This window comes from Huiozyma naganishii, chromosome 2 (assembly GCF_000348985.1).
Source record: "Huiozyma naganishii CBS 8797 chromosome 2, complete genome".
NCBI classification, from domain to species: Eukaryota; Fungi; Ascomycota; class Saccharomycetes; order Saccharomycetales; family Saccharomycetaceae; genus Huiozyma; species Huiozyma naganishii.
The window spans coordinates 413,967-431,376 of NC_035923.1; the positions used below are offsets into that span (position 1 = coordinate 413,967).

Below are 17,410 nucleotides of genomic sequence, written 5' to 3' on the forward strand. Positions count from 1 at the left end.
TCTCTTTTTCCAAGGTTTCATGCTTATTACCCGGATTCTTCATATTCTTTTCATATTTTTCCATCTCTATGCAAACCTTGTAACGTTGGGCTTTAAATTGAGAGCTTAAACTTGTGCACTTTCTAAGGTACACTGCTACCACGTCCACACACACGTAAGGGGTGGTTTGAAACATGGCTGCATCGTCTTTGCGCTCGTTTATAAAAGATGTCAGGGCAGCTAAGACACTCGCAGACGAGAGGTCGATTGTCACCAAACAGTCTGCAAAAGTGAGGACGAAACTTAGAGATGACCATCTGCCACATTCGAAGAGAAGAACAAACATCCAGAAACTGCTGTACTTGTACATCCTCGGTGAAAAGACCCATTTTGGACAAGTCGAATGTATTAACTTGATTGCATCGGACCAATTTGTCGATAAGAGACTAGGGTACCTGGCGACGAACTTGCTCCTGGATGAACAGCAGGATCTACTGACTTTGTTGACCAACATGTTGAACAACGACTTGACGCACCTAAATAAGTACATCGTCTCACTGGCATTGATGACCCTTGGATCCCTGAGCTCCAACGAGCTGGCAAGAGATCTGTACCCGGACGTCGAGGCGATCATGCAATCGAGTAAAGATCCGTTCCTTTTGAAAAAGGCGTTGCAAGTAGTCGCAAAACTGATCTGTAAAGACGCTTCACTGTTGGAGATTTTCCCACTCGGGTTTTTGACCACAAATATACTGTCCAGTGGTCTCCTACCAACACACGGTGTATGGCTAGGCGTGTGCAAAGTGCTGACAGCAATCCTTTCAAATATAACCAGCGAGGTACCAGAGCCCACAATAAACGAGATAGTGCAGCAGTTGAAAGTGCTCACACCGCAACTGCTTAGCAAGTTATCCAGTTTGAACACGAAGAACTTGGAACCCGCATTCGACGTTCAAGGTGTCCAGGACCCGTTCCTACAATGCGAATTGATATCGACTTTGAAATGGATTTTCAAAATATCCACAGAATTGGACGCCAAAGATGTGCTCTCGTTCACGGACAAATTTAGTGATCTGTTGACCCAGTTGGCAACAAATACAGACACGCATAAAAATCCAGGACAAGCTGTTCTGTACGAGATCACACGTACCATCTTCGACCTCAACATGTCTCAACCTCTACGTATCCTGGGGATCAATATTCTGGGCAATTTCTTAAAGACAGGCAAAGGTGTCAAATTAAACAACAACATCAAGTATGTCGCATTGAACACGCTGATTGACGTCGTGAAGAGGGAACCAGACGCCGTACAACGACACAGAACTTTTATCTCGTCGTGTCTGTACGATCCAGATATCTCCATCAAATTCAGATCGCTGGAACTCACTTTCGCAATTTTGAACGAGGATAACCTGTTGGAACTGGTCAAAGAGATCATCTGTTTCTTGGAAAAAATTGCAAACCCGAACTTCGACCGTTTATCCCCCTACGTCGACATAGACGATTCCAAGGACTTGATAGTTTACTCTGTAGACCACCTGATAGAAAAGTTTGACCTGTACCCTGAAAGCAAAGAGAGTGAGAAATTGAGGAACTTGTTCAAGATCCTAGGTGTTGTCGGGGGAATAATCAACCTGGATACGATCAATGAGTTTCTCATCACAATCAACAATATAACCAAATGGGCAGACAAGATAGGTATCTTGTTCGAAATGCTGCAGGCAACAATTTCCAACGATAGAGCGAACATTGGAAGCCAATTAGTGAGTATCTGGTGCATTGGTGAGTATGCGGATATCTTACTGAAGTTTGAGAGCAATGATAAAGTAATCAATGAAATATCAATGGCCAACTACTTGTTAAAACTGGACTCGGGCTCGAGGATATCGAATAACTGCTTGCTGATCCACTACGTAATGACCGCGGCTTTGAAGCTGTCTAGCAAAATTAGTGAGCCCGCTGCCGTCGAGAGGCTGAGACAAATTATCAAGTCTCACTCCAAGGATCCAAACTTGAGTATCCAAACCAAGAGTATCCAATATGAGCTCATTTTCAACCAGCCAAACAACGTTAAAAGATTGATGCTGACCGCTATGCCGAAATTCAATAGAAACAGGGTCGTCAATAACGATGAACAGACACAATTGCGGAAGTTACAGCATCAACAAGAGAATGCAAAATCAAATACCACAGCAGACTTATTGTTGGACTTGCTAAGCGAACCAGCACCAACGAAGAACAAGAACAAAGCGCCCGCCCAGCACGTGGTGTTACCGGAAAACAGCACTCTGATCAACGAAAGTAACCAACTAGAAGTGTACTCTTTCCCAGTATCCATTGTCGAGGGGAATGCCCATTTTGAGCTGTACTTCAAGAACAAGGGACCAGAAGTAACGAACTTGCAATCGCTTTGTGCGGTACCAAAGACTCAAAAGCTGATTCTGGGTCAAATACACCCTTCGCACAATGACATTGGGATTAACCAATTCGTGAAACAGTCATTGAAGATATCCGGTTCTGGAAATCTAAAGTTGAGAGTGAAGCTGTCGTACACATCACGCGATGGAGGTCCTATGACGGAACAGTTTGACCATAAATTCAATCACTCGATTTGAAGAAAACAGGGGGGTTATTACATATATATATATATGTGGGTGAACAGAAATGAGCTTTATATAGAGACTCGACACAACAACACATAGTAGTCAGAACATACATTGTGATCATGTAGCATTTCAGTCCCGCGTGTATTCTGTTCAATGTTGGGAGGTGCCGCTGGAGAAACCGCTGGAGACCTTCTTACCAGTGTTTTCGACTGATTCCTTCACGCCGTCCTTCTTGTTCACGGAAATCTTGGAGAAACATTGGTCATACACTGGTTCGATCAATTTGCCATAGACGAAAACAGCACCGCCTGTAGCTGGGATCCCGATGTAGATCAAGAACAGAACTTTGATGAACCAGTAAAAGGGAACCAAGTACAAGATTGCACCGGACCAGAATTCAATGACGTTCATGAAGCCGAACACAATCCAGTACGCCAACAACACGGAGTCGTCATCCTTAGTCTTTGTCTTCAACGCTTTAATAGAGTACAACGTTGGGATTACAAACCCTAAGAAGTTGGACAATATTTCACCGAGGCCACCGACGTTGAAAAAAGTCAGCAACAAGTAACCGATAGTCAGCGATAGAGTCCAGTAGGTTCTTGGAATCTTGGTTTGTTGTTCCAACTGCTGGAAAACTTTGAATTGGCCCAAGTTCTAATTGGAAAAGGGATTTAGAGAAGAGTAAGGATACATCTTCTTTTTTTCACGGGTTGTTAGTGAATTGTCCTACAGGTTAGCACACATGGATTTGACTGTCCGAAAAGGGACCAGAAACCCAAACACAAATCAATTATACATACTGCATCTAGGTGACCAAATTGGGTCTGTGCAATAGAAGCTAGGTTCGACATATTAGTAGTTTCTTGCCGATCTTCTTCCATAGAAAGGCTGAAAGTAACAGTTCATCGTCATCTTCCTCCTTTCTTGTTCCCTCTTTTTCTTAAATACCAGGAAAAAAAAATTAAAGGTTTCTCGGATAAAAAGAAAATTATCGGAAGAGTCTTATAGTGAAGTGAGAGCTTGAGGAACGAGCGGCTGTCAAGTGACACATCGCAAGTAAATGTTAACATACATGTCTATATGCGTATTCTTGGAACAATCAACATTTCAATACATTGACTCCGTTACATAATATACGAGCCCATGATGAACCCGGGAATACAATCAGGGAAGCTTCTCCCTCTTCAGTAGTAGAGCCAGCCAAGAGCAAGTGCGATCAGAACGAAAAACAGGAAAGTAGTCGAGCTGGGGGAAGAACTCTCGCTGATTTCCGCAGTTGGGGCAATGGGTGGGTCGTAAGACTTGATGTTCTTCGATGGACCACTTTTCTGTCTTGGTTCTTGAGTAGGCTTGACAGGTTCAGTCACTGGTTTTGTTTCGCTCTTCAAGGTGTCAGGTAGAGGGGTCTTCAAATCGGGTGTATCTGTTGAAGTCTCAATTGGAGCAGATTTGACGGCGGGTGCAGACTCGGCTGCGTCAGATGCAGGCGTTTCGTCTACTACGTGTTCCACTCTCAGTTTCTTCGAGACCGTTTGGTCCCTGAATTCTGCCTCTAAATCAGACCAGACGTCCGCAACGGTGGTATTCTGATTCAACTTGTAGGGAGCAGGCAGACTAACCACGAGGAACTTGTCCTTACACTTGTTGTCTGCGGTCATATTGGCATCCGACGACAAGCCAAGGAAGATGACCGACACCTTCACAGAGCCACCTTTAGCAACAGTAGCAGCATTGGGCCTCACACAATACAATTTGGGAGCGGTGGTTTTCACTTTAAACGCAATTGTTTCGTCAGACTTGTTGGTGATGGTAATGTAATCAGTGGATTGTGTCTTTGACTGCGCTGAAAAAACCAAACAAAAGAGGCCGATGGGGCCAGAGGGGGGAGTACTTCATGTTAGTAACAAAAGACATGAGCTAGTCGGTAAACCGAGGAAACAATTCCACTCAACAGGAAGAAAAGGGGCCCCAGCGGTGGTATAACGGGGGATTCAATACATACAATGAAATCTCAGCACATCAGGGCTTATCTCTACAGACTCGCTGGACATCATTGTTTCAACTGATCCAAGAAACACACAGAGAAGTGAGCAAGACACACGATCCAGGAATCGACTGCTGCGTCAAACAGAAAGTGAAAAATCCTTTGAAATCGTTGTTTTTCCCTCGACTTCAAAGGCAAAGTCCTTCTAAATTTCGTCATTTTCTTATGGAAGCAGAAATCGATTGATAGCAGAAGGGGACGCGTAGCTGTTCAGTGCTCTGTTCGAGGTGTCTTCTGTTGCTATAACCCTACAATGCCATTGACTGTGCGCTCAGGTGTGATTACACTACTGCATACAGCCTGCGGAGCAGGCATTTTGGCGATGCCGTTCGCCTTTAAACCCTTCGGACTCGTCTTGGGGCTCACAATGATAACGTGGTGCGGTCTGTGTGCGTTTGCTGGGCTGCTATTACAGTGCCGAGTGAGTCGGTACGCCCCCGAGAAAGGTGTATCGTTTTTCGTACTGTCGTCGTTGATCAACAGGAACCTGTCCGTTGTATTCGATTGTGCGATCGCCGTCAAGTGCTTCGGTGTCGGCGTATCCTACATGATCGTCGTTGGTGACTTGCTGCCACAGATCTGGTCTGTTTGGACCTCTAATAAGCTGTTGCTCAACAGGGATTTCCATATCACTATGGTCATGATCTTTATTGTCGCGCCGCTCTGCTTCATGAAGAAGCTGAACTCGCTGAGGTACGCCTCCATGATCGCCATATCCGCGGTCGCATACCTCTGCGTTCTTGTCATCTACCACTTCATTTTCCAAGACCCGAACGACACTCATTTCCAGGATCTCAAGGGCCGCATCTCAATTGGACTGCCAAGAGACGAACCCCCAATCCTAACGACTCTGCCTATATTCGTGTTCGCCTACACATGCCACCACAACATGTTCTCCGTCATCAACGAGCAAGTGGACCAGAAGTTTAACGTTATCACTAAGATTGCCAAATACTCCATGTCTTTGGCGTTCTTGCTCTACATTGTGATCGGTTATTCAGGGTACCTGACGTTCGGGGATAAAATTGTCGGGAATATCGTCACATTGTACCCAAATAACGCATCAAGCACCATTGGGAGAATAGCCATTGCCATCCTTGTTACTCTAACTTTCCCCTTACAGTGCCACCCGGCAAGGGCGTCAATCCACCATATTATCCATTTTTTCCAAGCCAGATCGGCAGAGAATGGGAACGGTAGTGCGATGGTTTTAAACCAGATGGAAGGAGTGTCACCAGAACTTGAAACTACCCCACTGACAGACGCGGCAAACTGCGCCGAGGTGGACACCGCTATAGAGGAAGGTTCCCCAGAAGAACTCCAGGTAATGCCGCTGGAGGGGAAAAGGTTCATTTTTATTACATGCACCATTCTTTTCTGTTCATACTTGCTGGCCGTATCTGTGACATCTCTGGCGAAGGTTCTTGCCATAGTTGGAGCCACCGGATCAACCTCCATATCCTTCATCTTACCTGGTATTTTTGGGTATAAATTAATTGGATCAGAGTGTGAAACAGGTGCAGAATTGCCATTTCAAACTAAAATGTTCAAGTACCTAGGACTATGCTTGGCAGTCTGGGGACTTGTCGTGATGGTGGCATCGTTAACTGCGACTTTCTTCTTCAACGCAGGCCACTAGTACCATAATACTCAAGTCAACGACCAATTTTTACATATTCTATAACCGTGACACCAACATAATTGAAAAATATTAATTTTTTCTATTTGAGTACTTACAATTAGTAAAATGGAGACCATCCCATGTAAATAACGGAAAGCTTAGCAGGATCCATTGCCTGTTGGATCAATTCTTGTACGGTAGCTTCAATGCTTAAGCCCGACCCTACCAGTTTGTCTTCGACGCCCTTCAACGCCTTATACGACTCTTGATTTCTATTTTCATCGACGAATAAAGAAAGCTTGGCACTGCTCCCTTCATTTTGTGCAAACGCAGCGTCATTGTACAATTCGCTTTCTTCCTCATCTTCTAGAAGATGCTTGTGCTTTTTCACTGGTGATAAGGTCCACGAGTATAAGGGATCCCATTTCAAGATGTTCAATACACACATAACTTTTCCAGAGTCGCTTCGCAAAAGTTGGTAGACACGCTCACAATTTCTGCGGAATAGACCTTCTACCCCCGTGACCCCCAAACCATCGACAATATCCCTTGTCAATCTGAACGGCACTAGCTCTGGAATAGGTAACAAACGACCTTGATCAAACGCAACCCCCAGGTCAATGTGAATTGGTTCCCCATTTGTGGAGTCAATCAAAATGTTATTCAAGTGACGGTCCCCAAGCCCAAGAATATACCCGACAATAGAACTTGTTGCGAGACTTTTCGCGTATTTGCTTTTCGCATCAAACCAGCGCTCAGAATCTAGGAAAGAATTGAAGAAGAAATGTTTTAGCTGGGGGTTTATCATCCCAGTGATTTTCTTGTACGTTTTTAACCGTTCCTGAGGGGACTTCGCCTGTACCGATTTCATCATCCTTCTTGCTTCATCAAAACCCAAGGCGTCAGGTTTGTGAAGATCACCCAATATCCTGTGCAGCGAGACTGAATTTGCCACAAATTCAATAATGCCTGCTCTAGGACCCAGCGGAATAACAGTATAGGTTCGAATGCCTAACCCTGATTTACGAAGTGATTTGTCGTGCTTCAATATGTTATTGACCTGTTGGAAAACCTGTTCCATAATCGCGTCCTGTCTCAAATCGTCATTACCGTCTTTCAGTAATATTTTTTGCATCAAACCATCTGATTGCCAAACTGTTAGTACCTTCGGTAAAGAAATACCTGTAGTAGTGACATCAATACACTCCTTAACCTTAACTATATAGGGCCGCTGCTTCCGGCCATCTTGAGAATGAGTTATCGGAAATCGAATTGTGGGTAGAGGCAATTCGACACCTGGGAGTTGTTCCAGCCAGTATCTACCAATCTTCAAATTGGACAAATTGATTTGCTTTGATCGCGCGTCTGGTTTCAAACTCGCCAGTTCTAAACATTTCTCGCAGAATTTCTGAATAGGAATGACGTACGTTTTGTAATACGCAGGGTCGTGACAAACCTGTAAATCCTTTAAAATCGTGTTGATTACGCTCACTTTTTGAAGGATTGAACTATCACCGTCCACTGGATAGTTAGAATATAGTTTAATACTCATAACAGAGTATAGCGATTCATATGGGAGTTTGAATAATATTCTTTTCATTGTCTTTTGAAGGGTTCTTTGAAACGACGTGGGTGCCTGTGACAATTTGGATGCTATTTGATTAATCCAAGGTAAAAATTTCCAACTTGGAATGCTAGCAATTTCTTGCTGTAGTTTTTCGTTTGTGAAGATATCCTTATCATGTTCAAACCACAAACCACAAAATTTATCAAGGACATCGTTATCGAAACGATCAGAGTATACCAAAACGCTAACATAGAAGTGCAATGTTTCTTTTACCAAGTTCTCTTTTCTCTTCAATAGATCATTAAGGGTAGCATTATTACGTTCCACTTCTATGTTCAGCCGGGAAAAATGTCGTCTTGCATCCTTTCGCTCCCGCTCAGAAATTGTGTTGCTCTTTATAATTATCTTGAGTTGCTGTTGATCCTTACTGTGCACGATTTGTTGACGTTGTCTCTCGTTGATTTCATCACTTGCTACCAAACTATGCAGCTCAGAATTTAGGAAGTCACCCATAATGCATGAAATTTTGGCTCTTGTGTGGAGATCAGAGATAGAAAAATCAAATTCCCGAATGTAATTGTCATATATGTCAAATCCCGACTCAAATCGAGATTCGGATAGCCATTTAATCAAGTGTGCACTTATCTCGTCATTCGAAACCATGATAAGTGGTCTGGATAAATCAGTTTGCTTTAAAACACTAACATCCTGACGTTGTTGTGATAGCAAATCCTTCAATATAACAATTGGGGTTTTGATCTCATTTGCCGACCAAAGAGCCATCGCGTTGGAGAATGCCACTGTCCGTAATAAATCTGAGTCTGCCCAATCGCATTCTGTCAAAATTCGGTCCTCTCTTTTTAGAAATCCTTCAAGCATGAACGAATTTCTGAGAGCTTCTTGTGAAAGCTTTTCTGCTACTGCAAGTTTCGAACCGATCAAAAGTTGTGATATGGAGACAAGACAGAGATTTTCTCTCTCTGACCTCTTTAAAAGTATATCATTGGGAATCAGCATATTGCAGAACATATATCTGCTTTGAAGATTTATTTTATAGTCTCTGAAAGAAAGAGTTTCTAAAAGCTGTTGATCTTTCAGATTTTGACTCTCTATTAATTCGCAAAGCCTTTCCTTATCGGATATATTATCTGCAATATCTTTCAAAAAAGATACTTCTGTGAGAGTAGACAGCCACTCATCATCACTCTGAAATTGTGTCCTTTCATCAAATATTCCTATCATTGACTGTTCTAGTGCTGTTGGAAGATTGTTTAAAGATAATGTCAAACTTTTCAGGGTGGAGTAGAGACTTTTCGGTTTATCATTTATGGTTTCGGGTATGGGGAGATCCCACTTCCCCAGCTGCAAAGCCCACTCGTACGCATCATCGGAAATGTAAAAGTTTTTCGCAACAATACTGCTCAACCCATAGAACCCCATTGCTTCTGTTGAACGAACCAATGAAGAATCTAAGTTGCCTGATCCAAGAAAATAGCCTGAATCAAATTTTGCATTGAGAAAGGAATGACTTTTCCAAGTGGCCCATTCCAATTTACTTACCGTGTCGGCAGTTTGAGTCAAAGTGCGTGAGGGTGGTAAGCCCGATAATAGATCAATGTCACCTATTGCTTCGTAAATTCCTTCCAACGAGTTCTGGTCAACCACTGGTGTTTCCATATTCACTTCCTCAAAAAGCATATATCCGAATTTCACATGGCTGGTCCGGATGGCAGTTTCATAAATCCACTTCAAATCTAACTTTGAATAAACCTTGCTGCAGTTTTGAATACTCCTTCGGGAGCCAATGCGCAGTAGTAGTATCATTTTGAATAAAAGCGTAAACTTATTTTGGTGATCTATCATTTCTGGAGAAAACTCGCGAAAGCCTTCAAGTAGTTGTAAAAACCAAGGTGCCACTCTTTTAACGTCTGAGTACAAAGAAATGGAAAACAGAGGAAGAATAGCTGCTTCTGAAAACTGGACTGAACTTTGGCACAAAGGATAAAAAATATGCAGATACGGGTGTGTCATTTCCAGGCCGTCCAATAGAGTTTTTATAATACTTAATAACCAATTGTTGTAAGATGAAGTGTTCATAATAAGTCCACCCATACACGAGCTGTCGGCAGTTAAATAACCACCAACATCCTTTTCAATAATTTTGAATATCTCATCATCAATATCAATGATAAAGGGGTGATTGTTTAGAGACTCTTTAGTTAGAGAGTCACATACTGGTATTGCTTCATGTGTACTGAAATACGACATTATGGCAACACACAACATAGCACTACGAGACGATTTAATGATGTTTGAATCTTGCATAAAAGCATAGAAATTTCGGTAAAGTGGTCCAAAAGAACCCATTTCAGCGAGGTCTTCAATAATCACGGCAGCTAGAGACTCAAACTCAACATCGTCCCGAGTAAGAAGAACATATGGAATCAGTTTGCAGTAATCGATAAGCCACAATTTAAACTGAACCGTTATGTACTCATTTGGTACGGGATTGTTGAGGACATTGCGAAGACAAGGTATAGAGGGTTTGAATGTACTATCGAACCTACAAGGTTGCTCTATATTGGAAAACAATAGTGATATCACAGTAGCGCGCTCCTTGCTGCATCCCTTGGCTGAGAGAAAGTCATTCACTTGATATGCATTCTCTGAAACAGACTCTCCTCGCAAAGCGTCAATGCAATACCCCCATATATGCATATTTTTCAAATCCCAGTTTTTTATCAAAAGTATTTTGGAAAGATACAATGGATCAATTTCTTTCTTGAGAGTATATTGGCGTATTAGCAAATTCTGAAATATTCTAATCAAGGCAGGCTCAAAATCATGTTCTTGTGCATGAAGTTCATCAATCAGGAGTATGGCCAGTGAAAACAGCTCATCATGTATAACATCTTTTGATAATTGTGTCATTAATCTGACAGCTAGTTGGCTCAAAAATGAGTAATCGTCTAGTTCTTCTTTGTAAATCACAAATAGCAGTTTTATTTCCCGAATGCATTGGAGTTGTTGAAACAAATCGTTACTTTGCTCTAAATCATTAATAACCCATAATGTTAAAGCGTTAAAGTCAGAAGTGGCTGCGGCATTTTTGTAGTAATATGAATTGATAATTCTCAAACCATCTGGGAAGTCAATTCTTAGCTCGTTCTGATATCTTCGCAATTTATCTGAAGGACCAAAAAGATCGTCAATAAAACTACAACCAGGGAAGCTATCCTTAACAATATCCATGCATTGAGCAGGAGTACCCAAGTCTAAAAAACTCAGAAAATATTTGTATGAGAGAAGACGGTACTTCTCATTAAAATATGAAGTTTTCGTACCCAACAGCTGAATTGCGACCTCAAATATTGAATCACCAATCCCATATGGAAGGAATGAAAATGGAACCACCAGATGATAACTGTGCAAAAAGAGGGTTGCTTCATCCTCTGCTTTAACTTGACACAACTTTCTCAAAAAATTAGGATTATTCAAGCCCCTCGAAAAGTATGCAGCTGCATACTCGATAGAGTATTTTTTGAGTACCATATCGGTATCGTCGATGTCAAAAAGAATGGGATCCCATGTTGCGAATATGTTCCCAGAGTCTTTTAGATCCATGCAACTCAGAATAATCAAGTCATTCCGACAATAATGAAAAAGTTCAAGCCTGCTGCCCAGCCCAACATTTTCAGAGACCTCATTCAACACAGATACAATGTAACTTCTCATATGATTAAACCTCGAAAGAGGTAACAAAGATGCAATGACAGCAACCATAACTGAGTATGAAACAACCGAAAATTGACAGAGCATCATTGTGTAAAAAGCGGAACTTTCAATTTTTTGTTGAGGAGCATTGTACAACTCTTTTAGTTCCCATATAATAACGTTCTGATTTCTGTAGCCAACCTTTGACATATACTTGAGCAACTTCCTTGCATGCTTTGATCGGGCAGCAAAATCTAACTTACTTATACCTTTGATTAAGGTGGAAAATACCCGCTGCTTTCCACCATTGACAATTCCATGTGAAAGATCATGGCCTATTAGGAGGTTTAGCAAAAAATCCACCAGCTCTTCTATGGGTTTTCGGCCGCTATATTGTACATCATTGAATCTTTCAACTATCCAATCCATAATATCTTTACAATCACTATTTAATGGAGTGTCAGGAGCCGCGATCCAGACTGACGCAATGGAGTTCAGGTAGTATATGAGGGCAGATATGGTCTCATTAGAAGTATTATGTTTTGATCCAAGTAGTTTTTCAGCAGTTCGTTGAGTTAACCATTGCAGCATATCAACTTTCTCCACTTTATTTAGACAGTTATTCTTCTTGAAAAAGTCACCTAAGCAGGCCAGGCACAAAATTATGTCATCAGCACTCGCAATTTTGATAATTCTTTTCAAATATGGATAGAAAGCTGTGGAGTCACTCTTTTGGTATATCGACATTAGGGCTTGAACAGCTACTGCAAGTATACCGGAACTCTGTGTTGGAGGTGCATTTACAAACTTAAAATCTTCGTTGAATGATTTATTGAATGAAGTATTACCAACTTCGTCACCATAATCATCGTCGTCGTTCTTTTTGTCATTTTTCTTTACCAGCAACGGATTAATTATGACTGAAAGATCAAAGAATTCAGGTAAGATCCCCCCAATATTTTCAATACGAACGAACAAGATTTCTTTCAAAAGCATTACATGGATTTCTTTATCATGGAGGTCTAATGATCGTAAAGCTTTTTGAAATACAATTTTAGAATTGTAACTGAAGGTTGAGTAATTTGAGTTCCCTGAAATTTTATCGACTATCATGAGAAGCTCAAATGACCGCATTATCCGATTAAGGGGTGCTGCTTCATTGCTACTTTCAAATCCTTCCAGAAATTTTGAAAGTAAATTGTTTGATTCCTCGTTGTCTAGTTGGATTTTTTTTATACCTCGAGCTCTATCTTCAGGCTTGGACAGCCGCTTAGTGTTATTTTTTTGAAGCATAAAAATACGTTGTATTTCATAGTCTTTCCACAGCTTGTACATTGTTGCAAGACCTGTTTTTCCTGACAGTGTTAGCGTGTTGGTAGAATTGGTAACCTTTGCATATTCGTTTATATTTTTCCCACATAACCATGACACAAATGTGCTCAACCCGCTTGGACTAAAGGCCCCCAGTTCATTCCACCGTGCTTTTAACCAGTAAAGAACTTTGCTTTCAGCCGTTTCATTTTCTCTGAGATTGACGTTAGAGAAATGATGAAGATTCTCCCAAAATTCAAACGCCTCGTCGCATATTGATATTGGACCATTTATATCCGAAAACTCATATATATCACAGATATCCGCTCTGAGTTTCGAATCAAATGGTATTTCTGAAGAGTCCTTAATAATTTTTGCAAGCAGCGCACATGCAAACCTGGAGGTCGCTGAGTATTTTATCAACGGCAGGGACACCTTGAAGATTTTGATCTGATCCTTCATGGTTAAGACGTTCCTTGAGGCTGCTATAGGAATCAATGCTATCAATGCCCAGTCCATATGTGCATCATTCTCGAGCTTGCGGATTGTAGCTGATTTCAGATCTTTTAGCAATGCTTTATCAATGTTTACTGAAATCAAATACATTGTGGCCAATTGCAAGCCGAACCTTACGTAATTCTCACTTTCCTGGTCATCCAAACAATACTGGATGAAAGATACCATATTGTCGGACAGTCTAAGTATAGAGCTAAAATTGCGTCTGTTTTTGGCCTTCTTATAACTTAACAAGTTACCTTCATGTTTTTTTGACTGTTCGAAGTATGCAGACAATAATTTTACAGATGACAACAATTTCAACCAAGGCAAAACCCTTGTGTGATCTGTCATTTGTATATCCTGAAATTCAAATAATCCAAAAAAAGTGGACCCTTCGTCATATTCCTTGAAAGATAATGCACTGGCAGGAACAAACATTGAATCAAATTTGCCCAACTTGTGAAGTAGGTACTCCGTGAAGAGGTCATAGGAAACTTCATGAGCGGCGTCTTCTGCGGCTGCCCCCTCCATAAGGGGCAAATTATTGCAAACCAACTCGCTCGCAAAAACATCCAATAGCGTGGCTTCTAACTGTAGGGATTCGCTATTAAAATCACCTACTGTGAGTTGATACTTCCATGCTTCTTTAATTAGCTGTATGGAATCCATGATATTAAGACAGTGGGTTTCTACTATCAGAGTATTCATCAAATTAAAAATCAGCTTTGTATTACTCGTCTCCTTTTCGCTCATTTTGATGAGTCTTAAAATTGTCCTGTGTAAATTGATACTCACGCTGTACAACCCCACCGTATCTCGTCTCAACAACGATACTAAAGTAGCTAAAAGATTGAAAGTGGTTTTGTCCTCGCTCGCTTGATGGTCAAGAATTTCACAAACTTTATCCACGAGAAAGATCCATTTGGTCTCTACAAATTTCAGTTTGAATAGCTTTGAGTTTACCAGCGACAGGAGACCAAAGGTCAAATTTAGTGCCACTGCAGGGATCAATCTTATAGTACCTTCGTGAACTATCAATGTTGGTATTGCATTTAAAAGGAAATTTAAAGTTCTCAGTTTCAGCTTGTTATTAAACTTCTCTATGAAAAGTCTAAGAACGTATGCGCTCGATGACAACCTCTCTTCGAGCAGGCTTAATTTATTCCCTCGAGCAGCAGCATCCGTATCGAGAAGGGTACAGTATTGTATATGTTCAGAAGTAAGTAGCTCCACAAGGCTCTCACTGATGCCCTGATACGCCTTTATGGGCACATTCGCGGGTTGAGATTTCAGCAGATCTGTCAGATCATCTAGCCCGAGCTTCTTATCCCTTATTTTGTTGGAAGATAGCAGAATAAGTATACCATCAATGTTATAGTTATCCATGTATGACTATACGAGGACAATTTTACTGCAATATCTGCTGCAGCCCTTAACTTGAACTATCTCCTCTTCTCCAGCTTTTTCTTCGCTAAAGCAAAATTTAGAAGAAGAACAAAGAAAAAAAGATTGAATCGAAGACGAATAAATGAAAACATAAACAAATATTAATAGATGACTTTTATATCTTATGAATGTTATGAATGATGATGATAATGATGATTATGATTGTTATTACTATGTAAAGTAATTTTCTAATCCTCCTGCAAAAGTGAAGCCATTGTGACCCGTTTAGACAACAACACCAGAGTTGGATGCGACTCTTGGCCACAAGTCAGCACATTCCTTACCGACTGGACCAGTGATTGCAGAACCCTTCATTTCACCCTTTGGATTAGCGATGACACCGGCGTTGTCTTCGAAGTATAGGAAGACACCGTCCTTTCTTCTCCAGGACTTGGCTTGTCTGACCACAATAGCTGGCATGACCTTCTTTCTCAATTCAGGCTTACCCTTCTTAACAGTAGCCATAACCATGTCACCCAAAGAGGCGGCTGGTAGTCTGTTCAATCTGGAACCAGAGCCCTTGACAGCTATGATGTACAAGTTTCTGGCACCTGTGTTGTCAGCACAGTTCATGATGGCACCAGTTGGCAAACCGAGGGAAATTCTAAACTTTGTACCTTGAGCACCGTTACCAGACATTGCTTACTTGACGAGGTGGGGGGTTCTTGAAATTGGTTCCAAACACTAGAGGCGCCTAAGCAAATACACTATCCAAAAGGTTCATCCACCACCTTGTGACTGTCAACGCATCGAGTTCACCAATTTCTTCAATTAATTTTTCACGAAAAAAAAAAGAGGCCTCGACCCATAATTTTTGTGGTGAAAAAACGATAAAATTACCGGAAACAGAATATTTTCAGTAGCCTCCCAGAATCTTTTTTCTTTCTTAAAAAAATTACAAAACAGAAAAAAAATGTACGGATGTTGCACAGTCACGCGATTTTACACAACGGGAGTAGTGATGGTCCAGCTTTTGGCGTCCCTGACGATCGGGTCTGCGATCCTCTCGTCTTGGTCCTCGTAGTGCTTCTCATGTTCACTTTGAGAACCGTTTCTCATTCTTTGTCTCTGATTCGACGATAGGTGTGACCAATCGTGCCCCGCGGAGTTAGTCTTCATCTCCAGGAACTCCCTGTTGTTCATGTTATCCCACGCGGTGTCATTGGAGTCGCAGCTGGGCCCGTTCGAGACAAAGCCGGCGCTGTTCTCGACAAGGTCCTTCAACTTCAAAGCCTGGATGTCTATTAGGTTGACGCCGTTCTCGTTCTTGGCCCAGCCGTTCCCGCCCTTAAGAATGTTCTCGACACATTCTGCTGGTGTAAGTTCGTTTGGGCGTGGGTCCCATGTTAGCTGGAAAGTCCTGTCATGGAGTGTGTTGATGAGCGGGTTCAAGTGGCCCGCAATCGTCGTGATACCCCTCGAGGACACGTATGTAGCACCCGTTGCTAAACCAGATGCCCCACCGGCCATGGAGGGCAAATCCGAACCAGTGGTGCTCCCGCCGCTCGTGATGGAGCTGTTTCTCTCAAAGATCTTCGAGATACCGTTTTGGTAGCTGCTCGACAGTTGCCCTGTGCTGAAGTCGGATGGGATCTTGAAGTCCCTGTAAGTACCTCTGATCACCTTCAGTTGGAAAGTGACACTCAGGATGGAGTTTACTTTCGACTGTTTCAGCAGAAACCTGTTGGTGATCGGTTCCTCCTCCTTACGCACGTACTCGGCAACATTTACGGTGACCGTCCCCAGTAAGAGTGTCCCCGTCACCCGCTGCGTGTATGAATTCTTGCGTGAACCGTTTGCCTGCGGCGAGAATGACGACACACTGTTCCTGTTCGACAGCTCGAAACTCTGAGACGACCTCAGCGACGGCGTGCGAAGTATACTCTTCCGCGGGGAACTGACGGCGCTGCTGCTCGTATCAGAGGAGCTGCTCGCACCAGTGACACCCGCAACAGGCTTATCAGTCCTGGAGGGCGTGCTTACCGCTTCAAAATAAATCTGCAGGACTAGATCCTTCTCGCAGAGTTTCCCATCCCTATTAATTTGTAGCTTAATCTGGACAGGCTTGTCCAGCCTATAGTTCCACTGCGCCCGGTGGTGCTTAAGGGGCACATGGGCGGTCACACCTTTGCTCTGCGTGGAATAGTCGCCTCGAGAGTCACCAGATAAACCTACAGTCCTCGACGTCCCCGTTCCATCCTTGAACGACCATTTCACGTAGCAGTACCCAGAGGACTGCGGGACGTTCACCAGCTCGTTAATCTGCAAATTCAGTAGAAACTTCGGATGCTTACCCTTGCTACCACCGCCAAACTTCGTCATGCAAACCTTATTTACACCTCCAAGCGAACCAGTACAGACCAAAGGTTCCTCACTTCCACTTTCTCATCCCTCAGTTAATATATGCAGATTTGCAAAATTTCACTCTTTTTCCATCCCTATTCTGTGAAATGAGCGCGTTTAACGCCTGTTTAAGCGTCTGAATGGGCTATATATCCCCAGACCCAAGGATACAGTGTCCCTGACCACACACAAAGTACCCATCGACCGTGGAGACACGAGCAATTGGTCGCTGCTGCTGTTGGCCACCTCTGACACACAGTTTTTGGCGACTTCCCGTG

At 42.4% G+C, this 17,410-nt stretch overlaps 7 protein-coding genes across 7 annotated transcripts; 2 read left to right on the forward strand and 5 right to left on the reverse strand.

The window, feature by feature from the left end:
* Nucleotides 1-173: 173 nt before the first annotated feature.
* Nucleotides 174-2,594, forward strand: APL4 (AP-1 complex subunit gamma; the record flags this gene model as incomplete). Its single annotated transcript, XM_022611501.1, has 1 exon — nt 174-2,594. The coding sequence occupies one exon, from the start codon at nt 174-176 to the stop codon at nt 2,592-2,594; it is 2,421 nt and encodes an 806-aa protein (XP_022462904.1).
* A 141-nt stretch (nt 2,595-2,735) lies between these two features.
* Nucleotides 2,736-3,439, reverse strand: YOP1 (Yop1p; the record flags this gene model as incomplete). The annotated part of the gene is made up of 2 exons (XM_022611502.1): nt 2,736-3,242; nt 3,389-3,439. 2 exons carry the CDS (start codon nt 3,437-3,439, stop codon nt 2,736-2,738), a joined length of 558 nt encoding a protein of 185 aa, XP_022462905.1.
* A 333-nt stretch (nt 3,440-3,772) lies between these two features.
* KNAG0B02180 (uncharacterized protein) lies at nt 3,773-4,639 on the reverse strand (the record flags this gene model as incomplete). Its single annotated transcript, XM_022611503.1, has 2 exons — nt 3,773-4,431; nt 4,591-4,639. 2 exons carry the CDS (start codon nt 4,637-4,639, stop codon nt 3,773-3,775), a joined length of 708 nt encoding a protein of 235 aa, XP_022462906.1.
* A 246-nt stretch (nt 4,640-4,885) lies between these two features.
* AVT5 (amino acid transporter) lies at nt 4,886-6,271 on the forward strand (the record flags this gene model as incomplete). Its single annotated transcript, XM_022611505.1, has 1 exon — nt 4,886-6,271. The coding sequence occupies one exon, from the start codon at nt 4,886-4,888 to the stop codon at nt 6,269-6,271; it is 1,386 nt and encodes a 461-aa protein (XP_022462907.1).
* Nucleotides 6,272-6,371: 100 nt separating this feature from the next.
* On the reverse strand, nt 6,372-14,729 carry TEL1 (DNA-binding protein kinase TEL1; the record flags this gene model as incomplete). The annotated part of the gene is made up of 1 exon (XM_022611506.1): nt 6,372-14,729. One exon carries the CDS (start codon nt 14,727-14,729, stop codon nt 6,372-6,374), a length of 8,358 nt encoding a protein of 2,785 aa, XP_022462908.1.
* A 285-nt stretch (nt 14,730-15,014) lies between these two features.
* RPL23A (60S ribosomal protein uL14) lies at nt 15,015-15,428 on the reverse strand (the record flags this gene model as incomplete). The annotated part of the gene is made up of 1 exon (XM_022611507.1): nt 15,015-15,428. One exon carries the CDS (start codon nt 15,426-15,428, stop codon nt 15,015-15,017), a length of 414 nt encoding a protein of 137 aa, XP_022462909.1.
* Nucleotides 15,429-15,731: 303 nt separating this feature from the next.
* KNAG0B02220 (uncharacterized protein) lies at nt 15,732-17,111 on the reverse strand (the record flags this gene model as incomplete). The annotated part of the gene is made up of 1 exon (XM_022611508.1): nt 15,732-17,111. The coding sequence occupies one exon, from the start codon at nt 17,109-17,111 to the stop codon at nt 15,732-15,734; it is 1,380 nt and encodes a 459-aa protein (XP_022462910.1).
* Between the last annotated feature and the right edge of the window lie 299 nt (nt 17,112-17,410).